General features: G+C 42.9%; 1 protein-coding gene across 1 annotated transcript in view; it reads right to left on the bottom strand.

Moving 5' to 3' along the window:
• IL1RAPL2 (interleukin 1 receptor accessory protein like 2) overlaps nucleotides 1-23,623 on the bottom strand; it is a 529,065-nt gene that overhangs the window by 202,609 nt on the left and 302,833 nt on the right. The window contains exon 4 of the mRNA XM_019540234.1: nucleotides 21,840-21,993. Within this exon, the coding sequence (XP_019395779.1) occupies nucleotides 21,840-21,993 (154 nt within the window). The remainder of the gene's footprint in view (nucleotides 1-21,839; nucleotides 21,994-23,623) is intronic.

The following is a 23,623-nucleotide window of genomic DNA, read 5'->3' as shown; positions in this document are numbered from 1 at the left end:
TTATTTCGTCTTCTTCCCTTTCACAACATGAATTTAGCCAGCAGTTGTTGGCAAACCATGTTATCAGGGTGAAAGTGAAGAAATATAAAATTGATTTGAACTGAAACAGAAGCAGAGTAATACGAGTATACAAAGGCAAGAATATTCTTACTTAAAAAAATGCAGTCACTCTCCCATAAGGCATCCAAAAAGTGAAATAGATAAAACCCTTCAAATAAAGTACTTTTAACAAAATGAGCACTAGTACCGTTTTCTCCAGAGCCCAGAGAATTCAAACACAGGAACAAGATATATTATTTCAATGAAAAGAAACACATTACACCTTCATTTTTTAAACTTAGTCTTTATTATTGATTTTTAAGAATGTCCTGCTTTAACAAGACCTTTCCACCTCACAACTCATTTCTTTCCATAGTTGGATACTTTGAGGGAAATCATAATAAAAAGTGCTTAACACTAATATATATTTTGGGGGGGGGGAGTGTACGCGCACGTGAGTGCGTGTATCAAAGTGGAAGTGAAAGTGAAATCCAGCATCCACGGAAGAGGCTACCACCAGAGATTTAGGGAGGTAAGGAATACCTCTAGGAAGAAAATGCTGTTTTCAAAAGATATGAATCGGGACTGAGAACAAAACTATGAACATCTTGATATGCCCTCTGACGACCATGTGGAGGACAGTTTTGGAGGGCACCATGATGAAAAAAGGCCATACCCACTCGCTCTGACCCTGCATCAAATGTAACATGGGCACTGTTAAACCAGCACTGGGAACACGACTAATCAACACACCTGGTAACTAAGAGTAGGCATGGCCTGGGCACGTACAAAACCTTGGCTACATTGCATATTTTCCACACGTGCTGCATGTGCAAAATGTGCAAGCAGGGTAGGTGCTTCATAACAGTGGAGACGGACTCAAAATGTCTACAATATATTTACAATAGGATGGAGCCCTTTCTGTTTCTAAAGTCCGTCTGCCTCCTCCAGGACAGTCCATAACCTTAGTAAGTTTCTATAAAAATTAAGTCATTATATCTACTCCTCTTGCAGGTGGGTCTGTAATGCTAGAAAGTGCACAAGACAACAGCAGGCCACCAAGTGGTCACATAGGCCGACGTCCAGCTAAGCACAGATATTTGGTTCCCCGTGCCATACGCGCTCTGGTGCATGCCAAGTTATCCCGAGGGTAGTAGGGGAGGCTGGGTCCAGCACTGCGCTGACCCCAGCAGCCTTACCTGGGGTCCTGGGTGCCTCCTGGGGCTGCAGCCATGGTAATCATAATAAAAGGCATGGTGATCATCATCACCTGGCATGGTGATCCTGCCAGGTGTGGCCTGGCTGGCAGCCACAGCACAGCTCTGGGTGGCCTGGCTGCGCTTTTCAGTGGTGCACACTCCATCAAAAAACCCATGGGAAGAAAAAAAAACCAGAGCAGCACATGCACAGGCAGTGTGCCCTTACAGCATGGAGACATGTTTGCGGCACCACATACTGCATGGCCGTGCTCGTCTAGATGCACGCATAGATAGTGCTAGGTTAAGGCCACTGCTCCTGCTGGCTCGTCCATGTCCTGATGTGCTGCGACAACTGGCAGAGACCATTAGCGAAGGGTCCAACTTCGGAGGGAATCTCAGCCAGCAGTACAAGTTGCATCCTGCTTCTGAGCAGTTGTCCAGTTGCTCCAGTATTCACCTCTCTCCAGCTGCAGCCAGATACGAAAATGCTTAGGAAGAAACTTCAGGAAACTCTGTATTGGACAAGTGTGGAAAAAGGCTCCCAAAAGGGAAGTGTCACTTTGGCCACGTCCGTATGGTGCAATACTAAGACATGCTCCACATGCACCGACTCCCAAACCAGTAGTAATCAAGCCACATCACTCTGCTGATATGTGTGAATAAGCTCTGCCTCTCAGAGGCAACACTACATTAGCACAGCTATGCTACTTTCAAGTAGTGAACTCTGCCTGTTTCAGCATGACGCTGCCCACCAAAGCCTGAGGGTTTGCCCTGTGCTTTTTGAACCTGCTAGTGTAATCACAGATGGCTTTGTGAACAATCCAACTGAATTCTTACTGAGTCCAAGTGATGCTTCACAGCAATAGGTTTCACGGGTGAGCTGCAATAATCCCTACCCTCTACACAGCATGTTTCATCAATAGCACTTTGCAAAGGGAGTCGGTACGATTAATGTGCTTTTAAAGATGGGGAAACCAAGGCACGAGCCAAGAATACCGGCCACTGGCTGAGCCAGGAGGAGACCCCAACCCTCTTGAAACCCAGGTGCTACCTTTTGATCCAATACTTTATTCTCTCTAAAAAGAAAGTCTTTGTTACCAGCTTTAAGCTTGTTGAGTCATTTCTGTTGAACATCTCTAACCTCACTTGGCATGTGTAATATAAGAATGGATAAATAGGAGCATCTGATTCACCTTCCCCGTACCATTCATTATGCACTGAGATACCTGGCAGGCTATGAGCTCTTTGGAGCAGGGATCAAATCTCCTTCTACATATTTAATGTCCAGGAGAAAATGGTGGGCACTTAATAAATAATAATCCATTGCACCTAAAAGAAAAACCTACGTCCTGTTTATTCGTAAAATATACCGGGCAAAATTCTCCAAGGCAGTATCACAGCTGACCCCCTGAAAATCTGCATCTCTGCCTGTTCAAGCTACAGAGTCTATATTTGCTTTTTGCTGGGTAATTGCACACAACCATCAATTTCTACATGCACAATTAACCCATTTGCCACACCAAAGACCCTGTTCATGTGTGGACAAATACAGGATTACCTAGGCACAGCTGGCTCGTATGCAAATTTGGCAGGTGCTAGGTGGGTGCATGAATCCGCACATTTCTCCTGCGGGGTCAGTGGCTTTTCCAGGTTTGCCACAGGGACTGATGATGTAGCACGCTTCATTCTGCCATTATCTATAGCCCGGTAAGAAGAAGCCATACCAGAGACAGAGGAAATCTGAAGCTGTGCCCCTTCCTCTCAAAGAAGTGTGTTGTTTTGTGAAATCCCGACTCTTGCTAAAAGACAACTGCTCCAATTATATTCAGTTTGACTGACACATGCAAAAGAATATGCTCAGGAGAAAAACATTACACTAAACAAGTAAGTAACAACAAGCAAGGCGGTATCGAGTTTAATTCCCCCTTCCCTAATATTTCGCATTGTTGCAGAGTGTCTGCCCAGATCCCAGCCTTGCTTCCCACAGAAGTGAATGAGGGTAAGATTTTATTTTTTTTTTGTTGGGGGAAAAAAAAATAAAAATCCTTGAAAGGAGGTGTCTGTATCCACCAAGCATGATGCATGGCAGTTCGATAACAACAGAAGCTATAACTTATCTACTCGCATAGGCAAAATCCTAATTTGTAACGTCTGAAACTGTTGACGTTATTGCCCGAGAACAATTTGATATGTGAGGGCTTTTCACTCGCCCGTATTTATCATGTGGCGTGACAATCTACTAGCTTCTGTCAATGACCTCATTATGGCGTCAGGTAGCAATCTCGGCTGGAAAGGGTTCACCTCTCAATGACATCAGATGCAAACGGCAGGTGAATTATGGATCTTTGTCACCTTGAGTTGAAACCCGAATGTCAGCAGAGCCAGTAACAAACACCTCATCTTAATGAACAGAGCCCTTCTCCGCTACAGAAAAGCTGGTGCAGCAGTGCAATATTTAAACTCTACAAAGTCCTTATTAAATGTGACAGCAGCAGCTGTAGCAACTAGAGCACTGGCAGAGCAATGAAAGGAATTAAAGCTCTTTTGAGGGATGAAAAAACAGGTACAATTTTAAATATTAAAACGGTGATCTGGGCCGATAGGTGACATGAAAACAACGGCAGCTAGCCAGAGGTTCCTAAGATGTTGAAAGCCATAGCGATCACCCTCTCCCAACGTCAGGAAAGGGAACAGTTTTTCCAGCCTACCTCATCCACATGAAACTGGTACATGTGATTCCTTCTCCTTGTCTTGAGTTCGATGGATCCTATTCCTTTATCTCCTCTATCACAAGATTCAGTTCAGCCGAAGCAATCAATATTTGCTTATGAAATACATAATTGAACTATCTTAGCCATGAATCATTGTGCTCTTAGATTGCAGAGCGTAGTCTGAAAACCAAAAGGTATTTTTATCCCTATTTATACAATTTTACACAATGCATATCTCTGATGTACCCAGATGGCTTTTATGGAACTAATGTATTGATAATTTCCTTGAGAAAGCAACTCTGAAGTATGTCCATACTTTATTATATTGCCTCAGTTGGGCTGGCATAATCTATAGCAATTTGAATGCTCTTACATGGGACTTCAGGAAGAAACATTTTTTGCTAAACTTGCTCAAACAGTCCTAAGTGCCTTACATCAGTACATGGGTAAATTCTGAAACCTTTCACTAAATCGGCTAAATAAAAGCTGTTAAAGACATGGCCCTGTGTCATGGCTGGATGTTCTAGATCAGAGGTTCCCAAATTTTTTTCTTATTGCATACCCCCTTCCCGATTTACCAGCTGCCTGTGTACCCCTACCAGCATACACTTTATATTGTAACCCCTTAAATGCCCATTATTAGTATAATAAAATAAAACCACCATTACACAATTTCTCCTGCATACCCCACGGAGATGTGTTGCATGTCCCCACGGGGACATGTCGCACAATTGGGAGCCCCTGTTCTAGACACCAAAATCCACACCCTTGGCCATATAACCTTCCCCGCACCAGCGGGCTGCGATCACAATACTGTCCTGTTGACTGGTGAATTGTCCAAAGCTTCTCTGGAGATTTCTATGTCAACTGAGAGATGCTGTTTTTCAAGTAGGAATACAGTTGCTTCCCTACCTCTGGGAAGCACAAAAGGAATGATAGCATTCCTTTTGTGGAATAAATATGAAATAAATGTTACAGATAGGCAGTATGGAGTAGATGTAGCTGCTCTTTTATCTCAACACATGGCTCGTTTAGTCCCGAGCTGGGACATGCTGGTCAGGTAATATAGAAAAGGTTTGGATTTATACAGAGCAAAATTTGGCTAGTAAAAAGGAAAGTGGGAAAGGGGGTGGAAATGTTACCCCCGTTGATGAAATTAAGTTACCCCCCTTGATGAAACATATAAATTCTTAGGAAAACCCACGAAGATTCACTCTTATCCATGGGAAGCGTAGTTGTTTCACCATCTGATTCATATTGATAACTGCATACTTAAAATCAGCTGGTTACCAAGCACTGTGCACCCCTGCCTTTCCTACTATATTGGTCTACCCTCCTATCTTTACTTCATACCACATTGCAAACCTATTCGGTAAATACTTTTAATTCTTATCTTGTTGACAACCAATTCCTTTGACAGCCCATGAACCCACCGAAGCATGGGATGCAAATGACTGCTTTCTTGCCTTTCTTTCTTTCTGCTTCCTTGCAGAAGCACTCCACACAGGTGGTCATGGACAATATATACAGACCATAGCCTCAGCCCTCCCTTTAAAACAAGGACCAGTACCCTAGGTTACAAAAGACACAGTGCATACAAGTATAAAGAAACTCTCTGCTGGCTGATCACTAGTAGAAGTAGCTTTGTCCCCCATCAGTTGTTTCTCTACTTTAATTTAGGAGGTGAGAGGAACAGTTGAGGCACTTGACAGAGGAGGTGTGGCATGGATGGGACATGGTATAGTACTGCTTGTCAATGCTCAGTCCTCCCCAACATAAATTAGAGCCGCTCCTTTGTAGCTATGATTTGCATGAGCTACAAAATCTTTCACTTATAAAGCAGTTGGCTGTTTGAACCTAGCCTTAGATGAAATCAAATGTGTTTACCATCTCAAACCCACATACAATGCACTAGCAATGTTGGTCCCATGCATGGTGGACATGTGACCATACCAGAAAAGCCACTGACACATTTGGAAATGTTACAGATAGGCAGTATGGAGTAGATGTAGCTGCTCTTTTATCTCAACACATGGCTCGTTTAGTCCCGAGCTGGGACATGCTGGTCAGGTAATATGGAAAAGGTTTGGGGTATAAAAAGCCACTTTGGAGATTTATACCCCTGTATTGCCTATTACCTTTATGGTCCAATATGGGTCTAAATACCCTAGTCTGGTTTGCAGATCTCTAAATTATTGCCTGCTTAAGGCAGAGCATTTCATCTGAAAGAGCTGTCAGAACCAAGCACTCGTCATAAGTAATGAGTTCAGAGGGTTTTTTTTAAACATCTAAAAAGATAAAAGAATGGAGTTACTTAGCATTCTCATCCCATGGTCTGCAACCCGGTTGTATGTCCTAAACTATTCTGACATGGTAAAAAAACAGCTCATCCCAGGCTGTAAACAAGTCAGTGCATGAAAGTAATGAAACCAAGGAGCTACATATTCTTAATTAAAGTTACATATGATTAAATGCATTTTAAGTTGACAGTGTTACTTTGCTTTGCTTATAAGAAATCAATCCATACAGTAAAAGGCAAAGAAGAAATTAAGTATTTTATCAAATTGTTATATGGCTTTAAAGGAAAGAGGATTAAAACAACAACAACAACATCATGTTTTTTCCTATGTCCTTTCAAGTTTAAAATTGCAAGGGACAGAGCAAACATTTGTAACTTATTAGCTTCAGACTTCTGGAGAATATCATAAGAATAACATCTGAGCCTGCAGCAATACCACCCAGTGCTGTTATCCTGTCTGATCTCATAAGCTAAGCAGGGTCAGGCCATGTAAGTACTTGAATAGGACACCTTTGAGGATCACCTACGTGCTGCAAGAAATCGTGTTTGCAAATCAGCAGGGGTTACTCTTCCTTCTACACAACAATTTTTCATGCCCACTGTCCAGCAGTAGTACGGTGTGGTTCAAACCAGACAAAGGAGTCAACACAAGGATATGCAACCAAAACCCTTGCACTCGGCGCAGTACTAACCACTCTGATCATATTCCAACTATTCTGATTTCTCAAGCCATTTTAAATAGCAAAGAACACGTTTTTCACTTCCTGGTCTCCTATTTTTCATAGCACTGCCAAGCAGTGTTAAACCAGCTGTGACACCCAAGCTGACACCATTTCTGTAGTGAGTCAAGTCCATAGACACCATAGAGATGTGCGTCTGATCTGTGGTTTGGAGCTCTTCAGCATAAGTTTACTCTGTGTGTGAGTGCACAAATGCAGGAGCGAGAGTGAATGGGTGAATTCGTGCATGATTACTAGGAGAACAAGCATCCAACCTAACTTTTCCCTTTTGTTAAGGAAGCCCCTTTTGCATAAAAACAGAGAGCATCTGGGTTTATTGCAATGGCTGTACTTCACCTCACTTCAGAGAGCAACAAAGCCTTCATACTATCAGTCATGTACTAAATCACCTGTGTTACAAAAAGCACAATATACTCAGAGAGTGTAGCTGCAGCTAAGCAGCTCGCAAAAGAAAAGGCAATTCTTAAGGAGGAGCTCATGCCTGACATTTACGGCATATAGGAAGTGATTGAGCAAGGTACAGTCGCTGTGCACAATGACAGATCATCGGATAAACGAGGAGCTGAAAACAAGTTTGGAAGGCTTGGCTGTCCACATCAATAAATTAGACAATAGCAAATAATCAATGTTACAAACTGCAAACTGCTGATTTAAGTCGGGAGGCAAAAATCTAGTTGAAGCGTCTGACGATGACAGAGAACCAGGGGCCAACACGGGTCAATAAAAAGTAAAGTTATTTGCCATTCTAATTACTTTGCATGTTCACAAGATAGGAAGGCAGTTAGTGAAGCTGTAAAGCAAAGCACCAGGAGTACTGACACAATATATAATTCATAGACTGCAGCATATTGCTACATTTCTCATCACCCTAAAGCGTGCATCTTACTGTACTTTTCCAGGAAATATGGGGTAATATTTAACGGTTGTCTTCCAAAATAATTTTTCACCAAACCATGTATAAACAGGTCACTCCGGTCAGCAGCAGAGTCATCAATTTGGATCATTTTTGGAGACAGAGAATTAAAGAGCTCTTGCCCTTACGGATTCATTTGGAGCATTTTCACTTGAACTGCTCCATAGTTCCCACAGCAAGCCCTAATGGACTTGTGCAGCTGAAGATACGGGGCCACGTCCTCCCTTGGAGTAAATTGGCGCAGCTGTACTGAAGGCAAAAGGGCTGTGCCAATTTAGGAGGGCCTAGCTGGAATTCATTTAGAGAGGATATGCTAACGATAGAAGATGTGACTGGCAGATGTTGCAGGTGAATTGTCATCTTTATTGTGTTTCTTCCTGGCTTGTGCCTCTCTATCTGCCTTTTTCTGTTTTGCAGCTGACACACGCTACTCAGCAGGTTCAGTTTGCTTCCTCGGACACTGTAAAAAATGCACAATCTGAGAGAGGCTCTTCTAAATTGCTCCTTCCTCCAAACCGCCCAAATCCAAAATGGATTTTGTGGGAGCACATGCTGCATTTGAAAAGTAGCAAGAATTTCAGTTTTCAGAGAGTGCTTCTGCAAGCGCTATAGACACAGAAGCTATAAAACCCGTATTGATGCTGCTGACACAGAACTTAAAAGCAAGAATAGGGAGAGCTCCGCCAGTGTAGATATATCTGCACTTCCCATCTACTCAATAAAAAGCTACAGTTACCCAAATTAGTATTTGCTCTTTGTAACTGGTAGATTACAATGTCTCAAAAATACTCTTGCAACCAGAGGTGGGAAAAAACGGATTGTTTCTTTTAACTAAATAATGCTTTCTTCACATTTACTGTTGAGTCGAAGTGACTTAACACATTGTGAGAATTTCCAGTGAATTTATTTTCTCGGCTGTGACCCATGTCCTTTGAAATTCGTGCTGTACAGAGGCTCAGTGCTGGCCAGAGATAGTTGGGAATTTATCAGTGGAAGGTTTTGCTGTCGGAAAATAACATGCGTTTTACTGAAACCCAGGTCAAGACAGTTCTTCAGGGTCATAATATAAGCGGGAGGCCCTCAAATAGAAGAAAAGACACTCACTTAGGTTCAGATCTGGGTTTCTCCATGACTTGGGGAAACCTAGGTTTCCTGCATCCTGGGAGAGCGCCCCGATCCTTGCTTTTCTGGGGTGTCTCTCTCCCTCTTTCAAAAACTTCTAAAGGTCTTTGTATTACAACTTATTGCACAAAGAAAGGCAGTGTCAAATGTACCAGTATTTTTGCCTTCAGTAGCTCAGTTTGGCCACAAAAAGACTCGCGAGCACTCAGACTGGGTTTTCCTCTTTGTAGTTCTATGTGAGGGCTTGAAGAAACTATTTGGGGGGATCTCTGGGTAAACAGTGCACCCCCTCCTGCAAACACAGGGGACTGTGCTTGATGGCTCTTATGCTCCTATATTTCATTGTCTAAAAGAGATTAGCATGACTTCAAATCAAGAGGGCAGATTGACAAGAAATGTCTCTGGGGGAGAGAAATGTTACTTTGCTCTTTCTGCATTATACTGGACTGGACTGAAACAGTTGGCTTGCTGAGAACTACTGGCTGCGTGTGTGGAGACTCACCGCTCACCCGTTCGGGTGGGTAGATAGAGATACTAAGGTAATTAGCAGCATCCCGGCAGCACCGGTTGGACAAGTGAAATCCAACAGCCCTCCGAGAGAAGTAAAAGGAACGTGAATATTTGAAGTATTCACAAAAGAAAGCCCTTGACACGCACTGATTCAAGCAACACTTCTTTTTTTCCACCACCCCCCCCAACAGGAAAGCTCTAATTTTTTGGCAATTCCTCTGTTGCTTTAAATAGGCTGTCATTTCCATGATGGTTTGAGAACCCAGCTGTGGAATTCATTCCATGGTCCTTTAATGCTGGATGTGTCAGCACTTGACCTATTTCTGACTTGGTGCATTGTCATAAAAAAGGAAGGCTTCCTTTAGAAAAAGCAAAGTACTGTAAAATGTAATGCATCATTTACATGAAAATGTAGTGAAGGAAACGCTGAGAACAAACTCTGCGCTCAGTAACAGCCGTTGTTAGGTGGGGCTCTCAGCAAATGCTGAGCGTAGGCAGGTTCATCCTAACTGAATGACTGACCCCACGACGGCATCAGAATATTATCCACGTGGAGAAGTAATTTAATTTTTCTAGAGACATCTACGGATCCAGTAGTCAGAGAGGATAACTCCCCAGATAAGATGTGTACTACAGATGTCTCATTAGCTGCATGTCAGTTCAGCCTCTTTTGGGGAGCTAAATGAAGAGTTTAGGGCTCCTTCTGGTTTGAGGTATGGTAAGCGGGAGGGTGCAAGTCATAATTATGCTTGATATTTTGATGATGGAAATGAATTAGGAAAGAAAAAACTCCCTTAAAATCATGGGAAACGTCCCTGAAATCCTGGCCTGTTTTGCCGAAGAATGCTGGATTTGGTCTAACGATAGCCAAGGCAAATGGGTAGTGAGTGTCTGACATACTTGATCAAACATTTTGTACAGTGGCTTGCAATCTATATAATTTATGAAAGGAGGGAATTATGGACTGGAGGGCAAAAATAGCTTGTTAAGGACAAAATTGGGCTGTAAAATAGAAAGTGCCAATCTGCTCTCCTTGAATTCCTATAGCTCCCAGTGAAGCTGGTAAGATTAGAACTGAGGCCTCTGGCTGTAAACAGTAAATTCGCTGCCGAGACGGGGTTATGGCTGAAGCAGTCAGATGAGACCAACGGAGGACATGTATTCTGCACCGGGTGTTAAAAATGGAGAGGAAAATCAAGCACCAAGTATGAAATGAGCTTCTTCCAAGCCAAGGAAAAAGGCCTACAGCTGACGAGAGAGAACAAGAAGGGTCTCCCGGTGTGGAGGAGCAGGGATGGATTTTGGACAATACGCAAGATCCAATATATTCTGGTGCATCCTCACAGGGGAAAATGTTCTTTCCAAAGGGACAAAGATAAACGTTTCTCTCTGGAAGGAAGAGTCTAGCAGCTGTTTCCAGGACTAGGGAAATGAGATCCTTGTGCAGACATTTCTTCCCAGCCCCCATCAGCACTAAGAGTGCAAATATGTAATGTAGAGCAAATCCTGAAGGACAGTATAACCCTGCCTCACTCACTTCAGAGGCATTTTACTTTAGAATGCTTTTCAAACTGTTTTATCGTGAAAATCTGCTAGCAGCTTTAGGGGCTCTTTGAAGTATTTTCTGCTTTACTGAGACAACAAACTGCCTGACTTATTTGGAAAAAAAAAATACAATTAAGGAGAGGCTAGAAACTCCCAACAGGTTTGCTGGCTAAGATCACAGTAGGAAAAAGAGCCCCAGGGCCATGAAAATTAGGTGAAACAAAGCGGGTTGGAAACTGGAATTTACATTTTGCAGGAAATTCTGGGAGTGTTTACAATTTGTCCCAAATCGAATTGAAAAGCTGAAAACAGATTCCATTTTTTTAATGATTACGACTCATCAACACATTTCATTTGGATCATATGCTATCACCATGGGCAGATCTAGAATTTTGGAAAGGGACATGCATGTGGTGAGGTGCACTGCCTCATGTAGACCAACACCTTTTTCTCCTGTTAAAAATAAACCAGAAGCTCGACTAATATGTTTGGGGACTAGAGCTATTTCATTCAGGTTAAGATTGAGGCAAAAATACATATAACTTCTTTGGAATGAGTTAAAAAAAATTCCCAGGGCTGTGAAATAGGAGCTTCATTACCATTCATTGAGAAGAGACAGCAGAATTGCAAAGCAAAGGATAGCTTGACTGGTGGAAGATCAAGACCATTGGAGAGAAGAGAGGCTTGTTAACACCTGTTGAATGAAGAGTTCAGAAGGAATCAGCACTGCCTGGCTAGAAATGCTGCTGCCACAGCTAAGTAGGTGGTTTTAAACTGTGGGCAGACCAGGTATCGAAGTGGGGTGCACGTGTACCAGTGTACCCCTCCTGGCTCCCCCCCGGCTGTAAGTGTAGCCCCTTGGCTCCCCCCTGGCCTCTTCTGTCCCTGTCTTATTTCAGCCCTGCCATTAAGAAAATGCAAACCCCATAGAAGGGTTTGGAGCTTAGTAAGAGCTGAGTGAATATTTTCCAGGTGAAACATTTTTCAGCCAAATAATTAAAATCTGGGGACACCGAAACATTTGGCATGTATTGGGAGCACAAAAAAATAATTTTGGAAAATCCAAAATGTCTTAAATGAAGCCTTTTCATATTGTAATACTTTATTTTTAAATTCAAAACAAATCAGTTTAAATTCAGTTGTCTAACAAAAAAGATGAAGCTCTTTAAAATACTAAAATAGAAAATAAAATGTTTTCTTTGGCTTTTAACTATTATTTTCAATGTTTTATAACTGCAAATGTACACAAAAAATCAATTATTCATACAGGTCTCCTCATGAGCTTCTTCTATTGCACACCTGCAAAATCCCCTTAAAATCTGTGACAGCTGGGAGAGTACCCCTGTCTGGGCTGTTTTTAAAAGCCAAATTCACGTTCTGGCCTGGACAAATGTAGAAATGCTAATGAAAAGTTTCCAGACACCAACAAAACCCAACCTCTCCAGCAGGTGGAATTTTAAGAACTAGGAAGTGCAATGAGATTTAAAAGACTGTAATTGCAAAACATGAGTGAGCAAGCAGTGAATTCAGGCAGAACCACTCCCTTCATCTACCCATGTGAAATGATTTGTCATCTGAAGATGCTGAAAGCAAATACTATTGGCTTTTTGAAAGAACTCAGCATTTTAATGGGGTGTGAGAAGAGTGCGACAAAGACAGAGACAGGGTCAAAATAAGCTCAGAGAGCAGACTTGTCAGACGGGGGAACCCTTTTTCTGTCCAGTTATTTCTTATGTCATTATAACTCATCACTGACACTCATAAAGGCATTATGTGGTTACCTTCTGCTGTCAAAGGAGAAAATAATTCATCAGTTCAAGTTCACAAATCATTTCTTTGTCCAGAGACCACGTTATACAACCAGAGATGTCCCGCTAGCCTAGTAGTCCATGTTACAGAGATGTCACAGGCATCCCAGTGAAGAATCAAATGTTACCAAATCTTGCTGACCTGCTGGAAAAGTGGTTATTCTTGCCTGATGCTGCTGTTTACAACACTAGCATGATAAATGCTATGTTCCTTGCTATCTTGTAATCTAATCTATATGATGTATTCATTTCCTAAGAAGTGCAGGGGAACAGCACCACAAATATTTACCCAGTTTTTATAACCTGAGACTCAACAGATAGGCTCTGGAATAACCTTCTTCACAGCAATCTGGCCCATGTCAAAGCAGGGCTTCCACCGGTAAGCATTTCTTAATTCTACCCCTCCAACCCTAAAGCCACTGAAATAGCATTATAAAATGAGAAAGGCTGAACTGGTTCCAGAACAAGAATAAATCCATCTTTTTGCAGATGGAAATTCAGGTCATTTGAATTTTAAGGTCTTTTTACTACTTGAGTAATTCTTTTTTTACCTTAATAGTTTCACATGTCTAGTAGTGGTAATTGTCACAGGATTGGTTCCCTTATTTACCCCCATACATTTTTTTTTTAGCAATATGGGGATATTCTAATTTAAACCATAATTAATTTTTGGAGGCCCTTGATAGAACTATTTGTTTGAGAGATCTTGGAGATCAGATTTTAAATATATTCCTTAAGAAGTTTTGCTTATTAATTAAACCTGTTTATTCCCTGCAGAGCTGCTAACAAACAAAGTAAGAAAATATATATATTTGCCAAAGTATGTTCTGTGTGAACACTGTGGCAGGGCACTGTTGGTACCTGCCACTTTAAGAGAGGAGGCAAGCAGCCAGCAGGTGCTTGATTGTGACCATTTTAGACCTCTGGCCACCTGTATAAAAAGAGCAGGCCAGGCACTAACATCATCTGGCTGCAAGGCTGCATGCAACATCCTGGAGGTAAGGGCAGGAGCTGTAGGGGATGGTTTGGAGGCTCCCGGTCCTGGGTATGACCTAAAACTGCACCCTGCTGGGAAGGGGTGGCCTGGTGGGGCTCTCAGTGGTACAGGAGCCCCCAGGAAATGCCAGCCCAGTTATCACCCTGGTGAAAGGTGGGTGGAGTGCCTTAACCCTAGCCCTCACCTTTGGGTGGGTCATGTAACATCAGAGGTAGTTGGGGCCAGGCATGGCTGCAGTTGCCTGAGCCCTGTGGGGTGAAAGACCCCAAGGAGTGAAAGTGGGGGCCAGGCACAGCTGTGGTCACCTGAGCCCACCGGGGAGGGCAGCCCTGTGGCCCCAGTGAGGGGGCAGCCCCAGCGAGGGGAGGTCAAGGAATGTCTTCGGATGCCTGAGGCTGAAGTTTGGGCCAGAGGCCAAGTAAGGGTGGCTCAGTCTGAGAGAGAGGGGTGAGTCCTGATCCCGGTAAGTCCTCCACCACTGGGAGGCTGAGAGTGGGTCTAAAGTAAGAGCTATAGTAGAGCATAAGGACTTGCTGCTCCAGGGGGGAGTGAGAGTCCCTGTGAGACCCTGGATTACCAGTCGTGGTATGGATTAGGAATGAGTGAGGATCACGCACTGCTGAAGTCATGTGAGCCCTGTGACGTACAAGACCCCAAGGAGAGGTAGTTGGGGCCTGGCATGGCTGTGGCCACCTGTGCCCCACAGGGGAGGGAAGCCCCAGTGAGGGGGCAGCGTGAGACCTGGAGCCCCAGTGAGGGAAAAACCAGGGGAGTCTAGTAGGTATGAGTGTATAGAGTTGCCTCAGAAGGAACGAGGGCAAGCTTAGACCCGGTCAGGTAATTGGCTGGCCACTACCCCAGTAAGGGTCATGTGAGAGGCCCAAAAGACAGTACGTCTGCCACCCAAGGTATGAGCTAGTTAAAGCCTATGGCCTAAGGGGCCCGCTCCAAGAGGGAGCAAGTCAGTACAAGTTGTTGACGCATGAAAGAGATCCCGTGAGAGAGGGTGGAGTGTGAGAGGCCCTAGTGAGAGGAGGGTGGTATGACTGTGTGTGTATCTGAGGCCTGACAACAAGGCCTAAGCTTGGTCCAGCTGTAGGCCGGGAGCACTATGTCATCTGGATGCCATCTGTGAGGCTTGGGCTGCGGTGTAGGGGAGGAATGGAGCTGCAGATAGCGCCCCCTGGCATTTGGGCAAAAATGGCCAGCCTTGTGCCTTAATTAATATCCTAATTAATTAACAAGGCGTGGCAGGAAAGACACGTGGGTGGTGTGCCCAAAGGCAGGCAGGGAAACTAGCACTGTGGCTGGCAGGGACCCCCACCTTGCCACAAACATATTATACATGATAAGGAAAAATGCTATGTAGTAAAGATTCTGGGCCACGTTGAATTCAGCAAGACTTCCTCCATAAATGCAGCTACTAAGATTTGGTCCATTTTCTTCCGAAGAATATATTAAAACTACAAAGAACCAACTGCGGAAAAGAAAGCGTTCTTCTTTGCAATGTATTATTGTTAAATACACACTGAAGCATAAAGATTTATGCACCACTAATTTGGAGTTACGTGCTTGCAATAAAGGAATGTAGCTCAGTATTTTCTCCTTCTAAGTACATCACATCTGCATAGTTTTGGAATGCTTTCAAGGTTGTGTGGGGAGAGAGTTTCCCCCCCAAAATCCCCAAACGAGCTAGAAATGCTAACACCTTTATCACCCTAACTGACCTCTCCTATAAATTCACTAATTTGTCAATAGTTTGCCTGTAATACAACATCTATAATATCTATAAACTGCATGCAGTACTCCAGATGCAGTCTCCCTACACATGCCATTATGACCTATTTTGATTTGTGCTCCATCTTTCTACCATGTGCAGCCCACATAACATTTGCTTTCTTAACTGCAGCCAGACATTGCACGGATGTTTTTAAACTTCTGTTATTCTTGATCTTTACTAATGTGCAGCAGCTGATTCAGACTAACTAATATATACAACTTATACTACACGTTTGCAAAGCAAAGTAAGGATGAGTATCAACACCCCCTTTAATGAGTCTGTGCTGTCTGAGCTGAGGAGGGTGTAGGTGGTTGGGAGCTCCCTGGGCATTTCCCCTGCACACCTGTTGGGGATGCTGACAATCTGGTCCCTGGAATTTACTCAGGCACACTAAGAAAAGGCAAACAGTTCCATCAACCTGGATGACTTCAGTGAATGTTTGCCTGCATAATGACTGAATGCAATTAAAAACATTGTGCCTATCTCCTAATTGAAAGTCTCACATGCCTCATGATATATAAAAGCATAAACAACACTAATTAAATACAAATACATTGTCAATCTTTACTACATTTCCTTACTCAGTCTATACCTGCCCATAGCATCTTTCTCGCTTGCTCCCATTCAACATATTCCACAATTATCTATGCCTTGATCAACCCCAGGATGGATGACTGAGTATACCCTATTGGGAACCCTTCCTGGAAGTACTGTAGAAGCCAAAACACATGTTGAATATGGCTACCTACTTACTGAGTTTGACAATATCAAAAATCTCAGAAAAAATCTCAGTTGTTCTCAGAAGAGTACTAGACTGATTTTTAGAACAGAAAGGATTCAACAATGTTGAAGGAAACTATACTTAACCCGTGCATTGGAACAACCACCCATTTTGTGCTCTCACTCTCAGTCAGTGGCTTTCAACTTTTTTCATTTGCAGACCCCCAAAAAGTGTCGAATGGCAGCGTGGACACTTTTGAACTGCAAGCATGGGTATTCACATACTTTTGATCGATCGCAGACCCCTTTGACATAGTCTGCAGATCCACAGAGGTCCAGGGCCCACAGGTTGCAAACCACTCTTCTAGACAACCAGTGTGAGGGCATTACTGTGATTGCTGGCTGGGATACCTCTGCCATCGCATTGTCGCAGGTTGGTTTCCCGAGTGCAATTTACCACAAAGGCAGGGCTACCCCATCCATATTACCTGCCTGCCACTAAAATAGCCAAGCATACTGTTACCTGTCAGTTCTGTGTTCCTGAGTGAGCCCTGGTACCCAGCTTGCTGGACTTACAAAGGACTTTTTCTATTCCCCCCCACTTCATCTACCCAGAACTAAGCAGAAGAAAAGTTTAATAGATATCTCGGGCCATACAGTCCTCGGTCCCAGTATGGGAGGCCTATTTAAATTTGATTGACTAAAACTCAGTTGCTGGGTAAGGGAATGTTGAGGCAAGAGACTGAGTCAGAGTGGGTATGGGCAACAATTAAACAATGGTTAAGGGTTCATTACTGTTGGAGCCCTGACCACAAATGCTGTCATACTTTTCCTGGGAAGGCCGGTGGAAGTCCTCCCCACAAAGTTTATGAATACTCCAAGTAATCCACTTAAGTCTGTTAAAAGACTACAGTAAGAGCTGAAAGTAAGCCAAAGCTTATTCACAACAGGCAAAATACAAAACACTGATGCTGACTACACAGTGCAAGCATAGCTAGGCCATCAGAGAAGAAACAACGTGGTATCCCTTCCAGTAGAAATTATTATGAATATAGAAGATAAAGCTGGCTCCTAGGTGTCTGGTTACTCCTTAAAACTTTAGGCTTTTCCTTGTTGTTAGTCAGTTTCTTGAGATGTTACAAACCAGATAACCCCTTGGCACTGAAAAAGGTAATTCATTTAAATTGAAACTGTTTATGTCACAGGATTTTCCCTGTCCATTATGGCTTGGGACCCTCTTGATTTACACAATTAAAAGAATGCTTTGAAGAAGCTGGACTAGGGGTATGAGAAAGCTGTAAAGCAGCAAACAGGGTGTTTCAAGAGGAAGAAATTTCTCTGACACCATCTGCTGTTGTTCTCAAGAAGCTGGGATAAACAGATCATCTCCCGTCAATGATCATGCTGGGAACTTTGCTTGCCAACAAACCACCCAACTGCCTTGGAAAGGGGCGATCCCAGCTTTCGCTCTCACTCTCGCTCTTTCTCTTTTTTTCTCTCTAGGCATAGCTTTCTGAACCTGAATTGTATTAGTTAAGCTTGAGCTAGGTTTCCCCAAATACTCAACTGAAACAGGGTAATATCGTAATTGCTTTTGTTTGTTTTTCCTTGCATGTCTGTTACTACGAGTACCATCATAAATTTCATATCCTTAGCAATAAATAACTTTTATAGTCACCAGGTGAATTTTTCCTTCTCTACTTCTCCTTCCTCACTTGCTCTGCAGCGATGTGTCTTTTACCTAAGCCAAAGATCCCTGTGAAGTCCAGAAATACTGTAGGATCTGCTCATCAAGAGGCTACCACTAGTAGGACAGTGAGGGCAAAAGAGTGGGACATGCTGAGTTTGAGACACTTAAGAGAACTGAAAGCTGGCCCATGAGGGTGTCAGCTGGACACCCAGCCAGATTCAGAGTATCCTGTTTAACTGTGTGCTTGCGTCTGACTGCAGTTTATTGTAACCTTAATGAACTGATTCCTGGCATATGAGGGTATCAGCTTGTCCATGCTGATCAACTCGGCCGGGTCAGGCATGTCACGTTAGTGTGTGCGCGTGCGTGCATGCGTGTATTTGACAGATTTGGTGGCTAGCAGAACCCAGCCTCATTGAAACCGAGTCCTGCAAGATAGCTCCATGGGGGGTGAGGGTTTGCAGAAGGGAGAAGTGCAGCTCCGTATAGAAACACAAGTAACACAAGCAGCACATTCACAGAATTACAAAGACCCCAGAAGCGTACCCCTAATGAATGAGCGCACCCCAAAGTGATGGGCAAATTTGGTAACAATACAGACAAGGAGGAGAGATAGGAATTCACTATATCTCTCTTAATTTTGGAATTTCAAGAGGTATTTACCTGAGTGAGCGAAAAGATTCAGAGACACTAAGTTACGTCTCTTTTCTATGCATGGCGTACCACAGTGCTGGCTTAAGAAAGACCAGGTGTTGCCAACTGCTTGTTAAGCTAACCTTTTATTCTGCTAAAGAATTCCCAGTCTGGCCACCAGTGTCTTGCTATTAGCAATCTATACTATTAGAAAAGCTTGTGTACTTGAGAGTTCATAAATGCTAAAAGCAGCAGCAATAGCAGAAGCATTAGAAAGACTCTGCAAAGGCAAATGCATCTCAAACCAGTGGGTAGGATCCCTTTCCCCACACTTGCAGTATCCACTAACAGTGCAAATTCTATTAAGGCTTTGCTTCTAACAGCTCTTGCTTTGCTGGAGAGCCTTCGGCAGTATTTACTAGCTGTGATTTATACAGAGCAGCAGGTTTGACAGTTTGAGCTCAAGTCCTATAACCTAGCTTCCCTTGGCATGGCAAATCTGTTTTTGATGGGAATTGAACCAGTCCCTGAATTCACTTCCAGAAAATAGTATTATGTTGCCCAGTGCATCGATGGGGTCGATAGACTACTGTTGCTCTTAGCAATCTGGCTTCTAAATGGCCGCCCCCATCCATTTGCATTTTCTCTGGAGAACTACTTAGACCTGGCGTCCACAACAAGTGAAGTGTCAGGGCAGGCTACAGCTTGAGTATGACTGAGCCACGTGGTTTACTTTCTTATGCCTAAGTTGTACCAGAGGTTACTCTCATCCATCTTGCCTTTTTCGTTTGCTGAAGCCATTTTGTATCTGCAGCCCAAAATTCACTGAACAACCTATAACATGGACGCTTAGCCCCTATGCTTATGGGCGAAGAGTGAGAAGAGCTTGGTTTTGGTGTCAGATTAGTAATGGTTTCCTCTGTGAAAGAGATGAGGTACTCCAGAAGAAACAGTCATTAGGTCTCTCCAGGAAGCTTAGACAAACAATCGGTCAGGGAAGGACTAGGCGTCTCAGAGCCTCCGAGCAGGGGGATGGACTAGATGACCTTCAGAGGTCCTTCTAAATCTATGATTAGTGGGTGGGAAGCAGCCCAATTTTGGTGGCTCTGACAATTAAGCATTTACAAATGTAGCTGTTTAAATATATATATTTTGCATAGGAGACATAGTATAAATTCATGCAGAACTAAATTAGTCAGGGAGGAAACAGAACCTCAGAAAGTGCACTAGCGACTATATACCTATGTGTCTTGTCCATTCAGTTTCCTATGACAACACATCTTCCATCCTCCAACATCCGCCAGCTACCAAGTGTACTGGGTACCTGCTTCCACCTCGAGCTAACCCTGCCTGAGGAATCTCAACTTTACGCTGTAGTCATGGGCCCAAACAAATAAGCCATCACCATTTGTTCCAAACTCAGCACCATCAAACTAATTATATCATATATTATACATATAAGACGATATCAAATTTAAAAAACGAGGGAGAGAAATGACTACCCATACACCACCAAATCTCAGACACTTCGTACAATGGTTCCATGAATACTGATTTTAACCCATCACTATTATACATTGTATAGGTTATCCTCTACACACATTTGGCAGCCTCTTCCAGGTACCATGTGGTATAGAGAAAAGGATCCACTAAAAAATCAGATCCGAGTTTCAAACGTATCTGGAAATTTCAACCAGCTTACCTAAAGTCTGCGTAAAGAGAGCTGGTTTGTTATTATAGTTACAATACTGACTGCATGCCATATGAAGGAATGAGTGGCTTTTTTGCAAATTGAGGAGAATATATAAATCGTACATCAAATTTAAAGAATAATAATCTCTTGGTTCTCAAGTATTTTATGAAGTGGAACAGTATGTGATCCCTCATTTACATTTCTAATACTTCAGGCCACAAACACTTTGAAGAAGTCAAATGACCTAAACTACAGGTGCTACAGGTTTCTGTCCCTAGTCAAAAAGTAACTAAGCATATACTGTATAAGTCTGGTATCCAGTGAAAAGTTTTGCTTTAATCAAAGGAAAAGGCTGAGGAGTGGTAAATGGATTGGTATACGTTACAATTTATTAGACAACTGTATATTGTATATTGAACAACTGTATTTTGAAAATAGCATGTGAGCTGAACTGACACTAGGGCAGACAGCTATAATTGCATGCGTCTTAAAACAGGGCTGAAATTTGCTCAATGCGCTTCAGACTGTAAGGCAAACATGTCAAGATTTGTTCATGAGGGACTGTGTGAAAGAGAATGAACATTTTCAGATACTTGCTCATAAAGTATCATGGATATTAAGTGCTACATAATAATTTTAAGGCTATTTCCTTACAAGAGAAAAGGAAAAGGATTAGGAAAGAATGGGTATACCTATTAATTCCTAATACAGGACAAGAAAACTGAAACAGATAGGTAACTGCATTTATTAGATGCTCACACATGCATAAACTGAATGAGAAACAGAATCTGTTTAGTGAAAGTTAAGTTCTGTATTAAAATATAGCTCTTTAATTCTATTCTAGGAAGAGACAGCGGCTGACAAAGTCCTCCCTGAGGGCCAAACCAACAGCAGAAAAGTTGAATCGGAAGATAAGAGGCATGAAATAATTGGGTATTTGGAACCATAAATAACTCATTCATACTGACTCTTTTGACTACACGATTTACTCTGGGACACCACATTAAAAACTATAAAATGCTGGATCTGAGTTTGAGTTTTCAGCCAGCATAGCTCCTATTCAGCATTAGAGCTGGACCCAAGCTGCCAGAAATGGAGGTAAGTGGCTTTATTACATCATGTGCCAAAACATTCAGACCTGGGCCTGAATTCCTATGAAATCTTGGGTTCCTATAGCTGAGATTTTGCATTAGCGTGGTTCTACTTTTTTGTTTTATATGCAACATCTGCATGTTCTGTAAGGAGTAAAATGCACATGAGACCGTTTCAGCAGTCAGAGGGGGCCTCGTCTTAATTTCCTCCAAATCTAGGGTTTCTTGGATACCGGGGGCGGTTTGATTACAGTCCATGTCTGTCAAATGTTCTAATTCCACTATTAAACCAGCTTTTCTTTAGTCTAGACTTCAAGACTTCTTTAACTTTATACAAGAAGCTCCTTACCTGTAACCTTCAATTCGGTTGTTCTTCGTATTAGCTTGCCTTCAAACTTCAGTTCACAGGTATAATTTCCTCCATCTTCTTCCTGGACTTCTTGTATTAGAAGAGTATTTCCTTTCTGAATTACTATGCTTCTCCACATTTTTGGTTTACATTCCTGCAATAAAATAATACGTTGTTAAAATTAACTAGCTTCATGATAGTGTGTAGTCTTGTTGGACTTTCAGTGTTATACACAAGTAAACATTGATTGCACAAAGATCTCGCTCTACTACTCCCCCCAAGCTTAGTGCCATCTGCCAACTTGCTGAGGGTGCACTCCATCCCATCTTTCAGGTCACTGATAAAAATATTTAACAAAACCAGTCCCAGGACCAGTAGCTGGGGCACTCCACTTGATACCAGCTATAAGCCCAATGATCCAGCCAGTTTTCTGTTCACCTTACAGTCCATTCATCCAACCCATATTTCTTTAGCTTGCTTGTGAGAATGTTGTAAAAACCTGATGAAGTGAAGATATATCATGTCCACTGGTCTCCCTGCATCCCCACACCCAGTCATCTCATCTTACAAGAAAATCAGGTTGGTCAGACATGACTTGCCCTTGGTGACTACATGCTGTCTGCCCCCAGTCACCTTCTTCTCCTCCAAATGCTTAGAAACGGACTCCTTGAGGACCTACTCAATGATTTTTCTAGGGACTGAGGGAAGGCTGACTGGTCTGTAGTTCCCTGGATCCTCCTTCTTCCCTTTCTTAAAGATGGGCACTATATTTGCACTTTTCCACTCATCCAGGATCTCTCCCAATAGTCATGAGTTTTCAAAGATGATGCCCAATGGCTCTGCAATCACATTGGCCAACCCCCTCAGCACTCTTAGGTGCATCCTGTCTGGCCCCATGGACTTGTAGACATGCAGCTTTTCTAAAGAGTCCCTAACCTGTTCTTTTGCCACTGTTGACTGCTCACCTCCTCCTTAAACTGTGCTGCCAGATGCATTAGTCTGGGAGCTGACCTTGGCTGTGAAGGCTGAGGTAAAAAAGGCATCGAGTACTTCAGCCATTTCCACATCATCAGTCACTAGGTTGCCTCCCCCATTCAGTAAGGGACCCATACCTTCCCTGACCTTCTTGTTGTTGACATATTTGTAGAAACCCTCCTTGTTACCCTTCACATCCCTTGCTAGCTATGACTTCAATTGTCCTTTGGCCTTTCTAATTTCATCCCTACATGCCTGAGCAATACTATTAAACTCCTTCCTAGTTGTTTCTCCAAGTTTTCACTTCTTATAAGATTTCTGTTTGTATTTTAGCTTAATGAAGAGTTCCCTGCTAAGTCGGGGAGCGGGAGTGCCAGATGTAGCACCCCGGCCACTTCCCGGTCGGTGCGTATTTGCCACAGGGGGACCCCCGCCCCTCAGTTGGTGAGATTGCCTGCAGGAGGACTCCCCCCAGTCACTGACTGGTTGCTGGGGGGGCATGTACCGCCTCAACTAAGGTGTCACTAATCACCCATGGCTCTAAGATTTGAATATTGACTATTTAGCAAACTGGAGCTTATTTGAAATGTCTTTTCTTGTTTCAAAATAAACAGAAGTTTAAATTACCAGATACAGCAACTCCCTCTCTGTCATATATGCACTGTTTTAAATATCAGCGATGCAGAACCAGTGGAAGAAATTCCCCATGCCTATCATGAATAATCACTAAAACCATTGTTCTAGTTAAGGATCCAATCGTTTTCATAGTTTCAAGGGTCGGAAGGGATCTGAGCAGATCATCTAGTCCG

This window comes from Crocodylus porosus, unplaced genomic scaffold, assembly GCF_001723895.1.
Source record: "Crocodylus porosus isolate Cpor-Errol unplaced genomic scaffold, CroPor_comp1, whole genome shotgun sequence".
In the NCBI taxonomy this organism is placed as follows: Eukaryota; Metazoa; Chordata; order Crocodylia; family Crocodylidae; genus Crocodylus; species Crocodylus porosus.
This window is presented reverse-complemented; position numbering and strand designations above follow the sequence as displayed.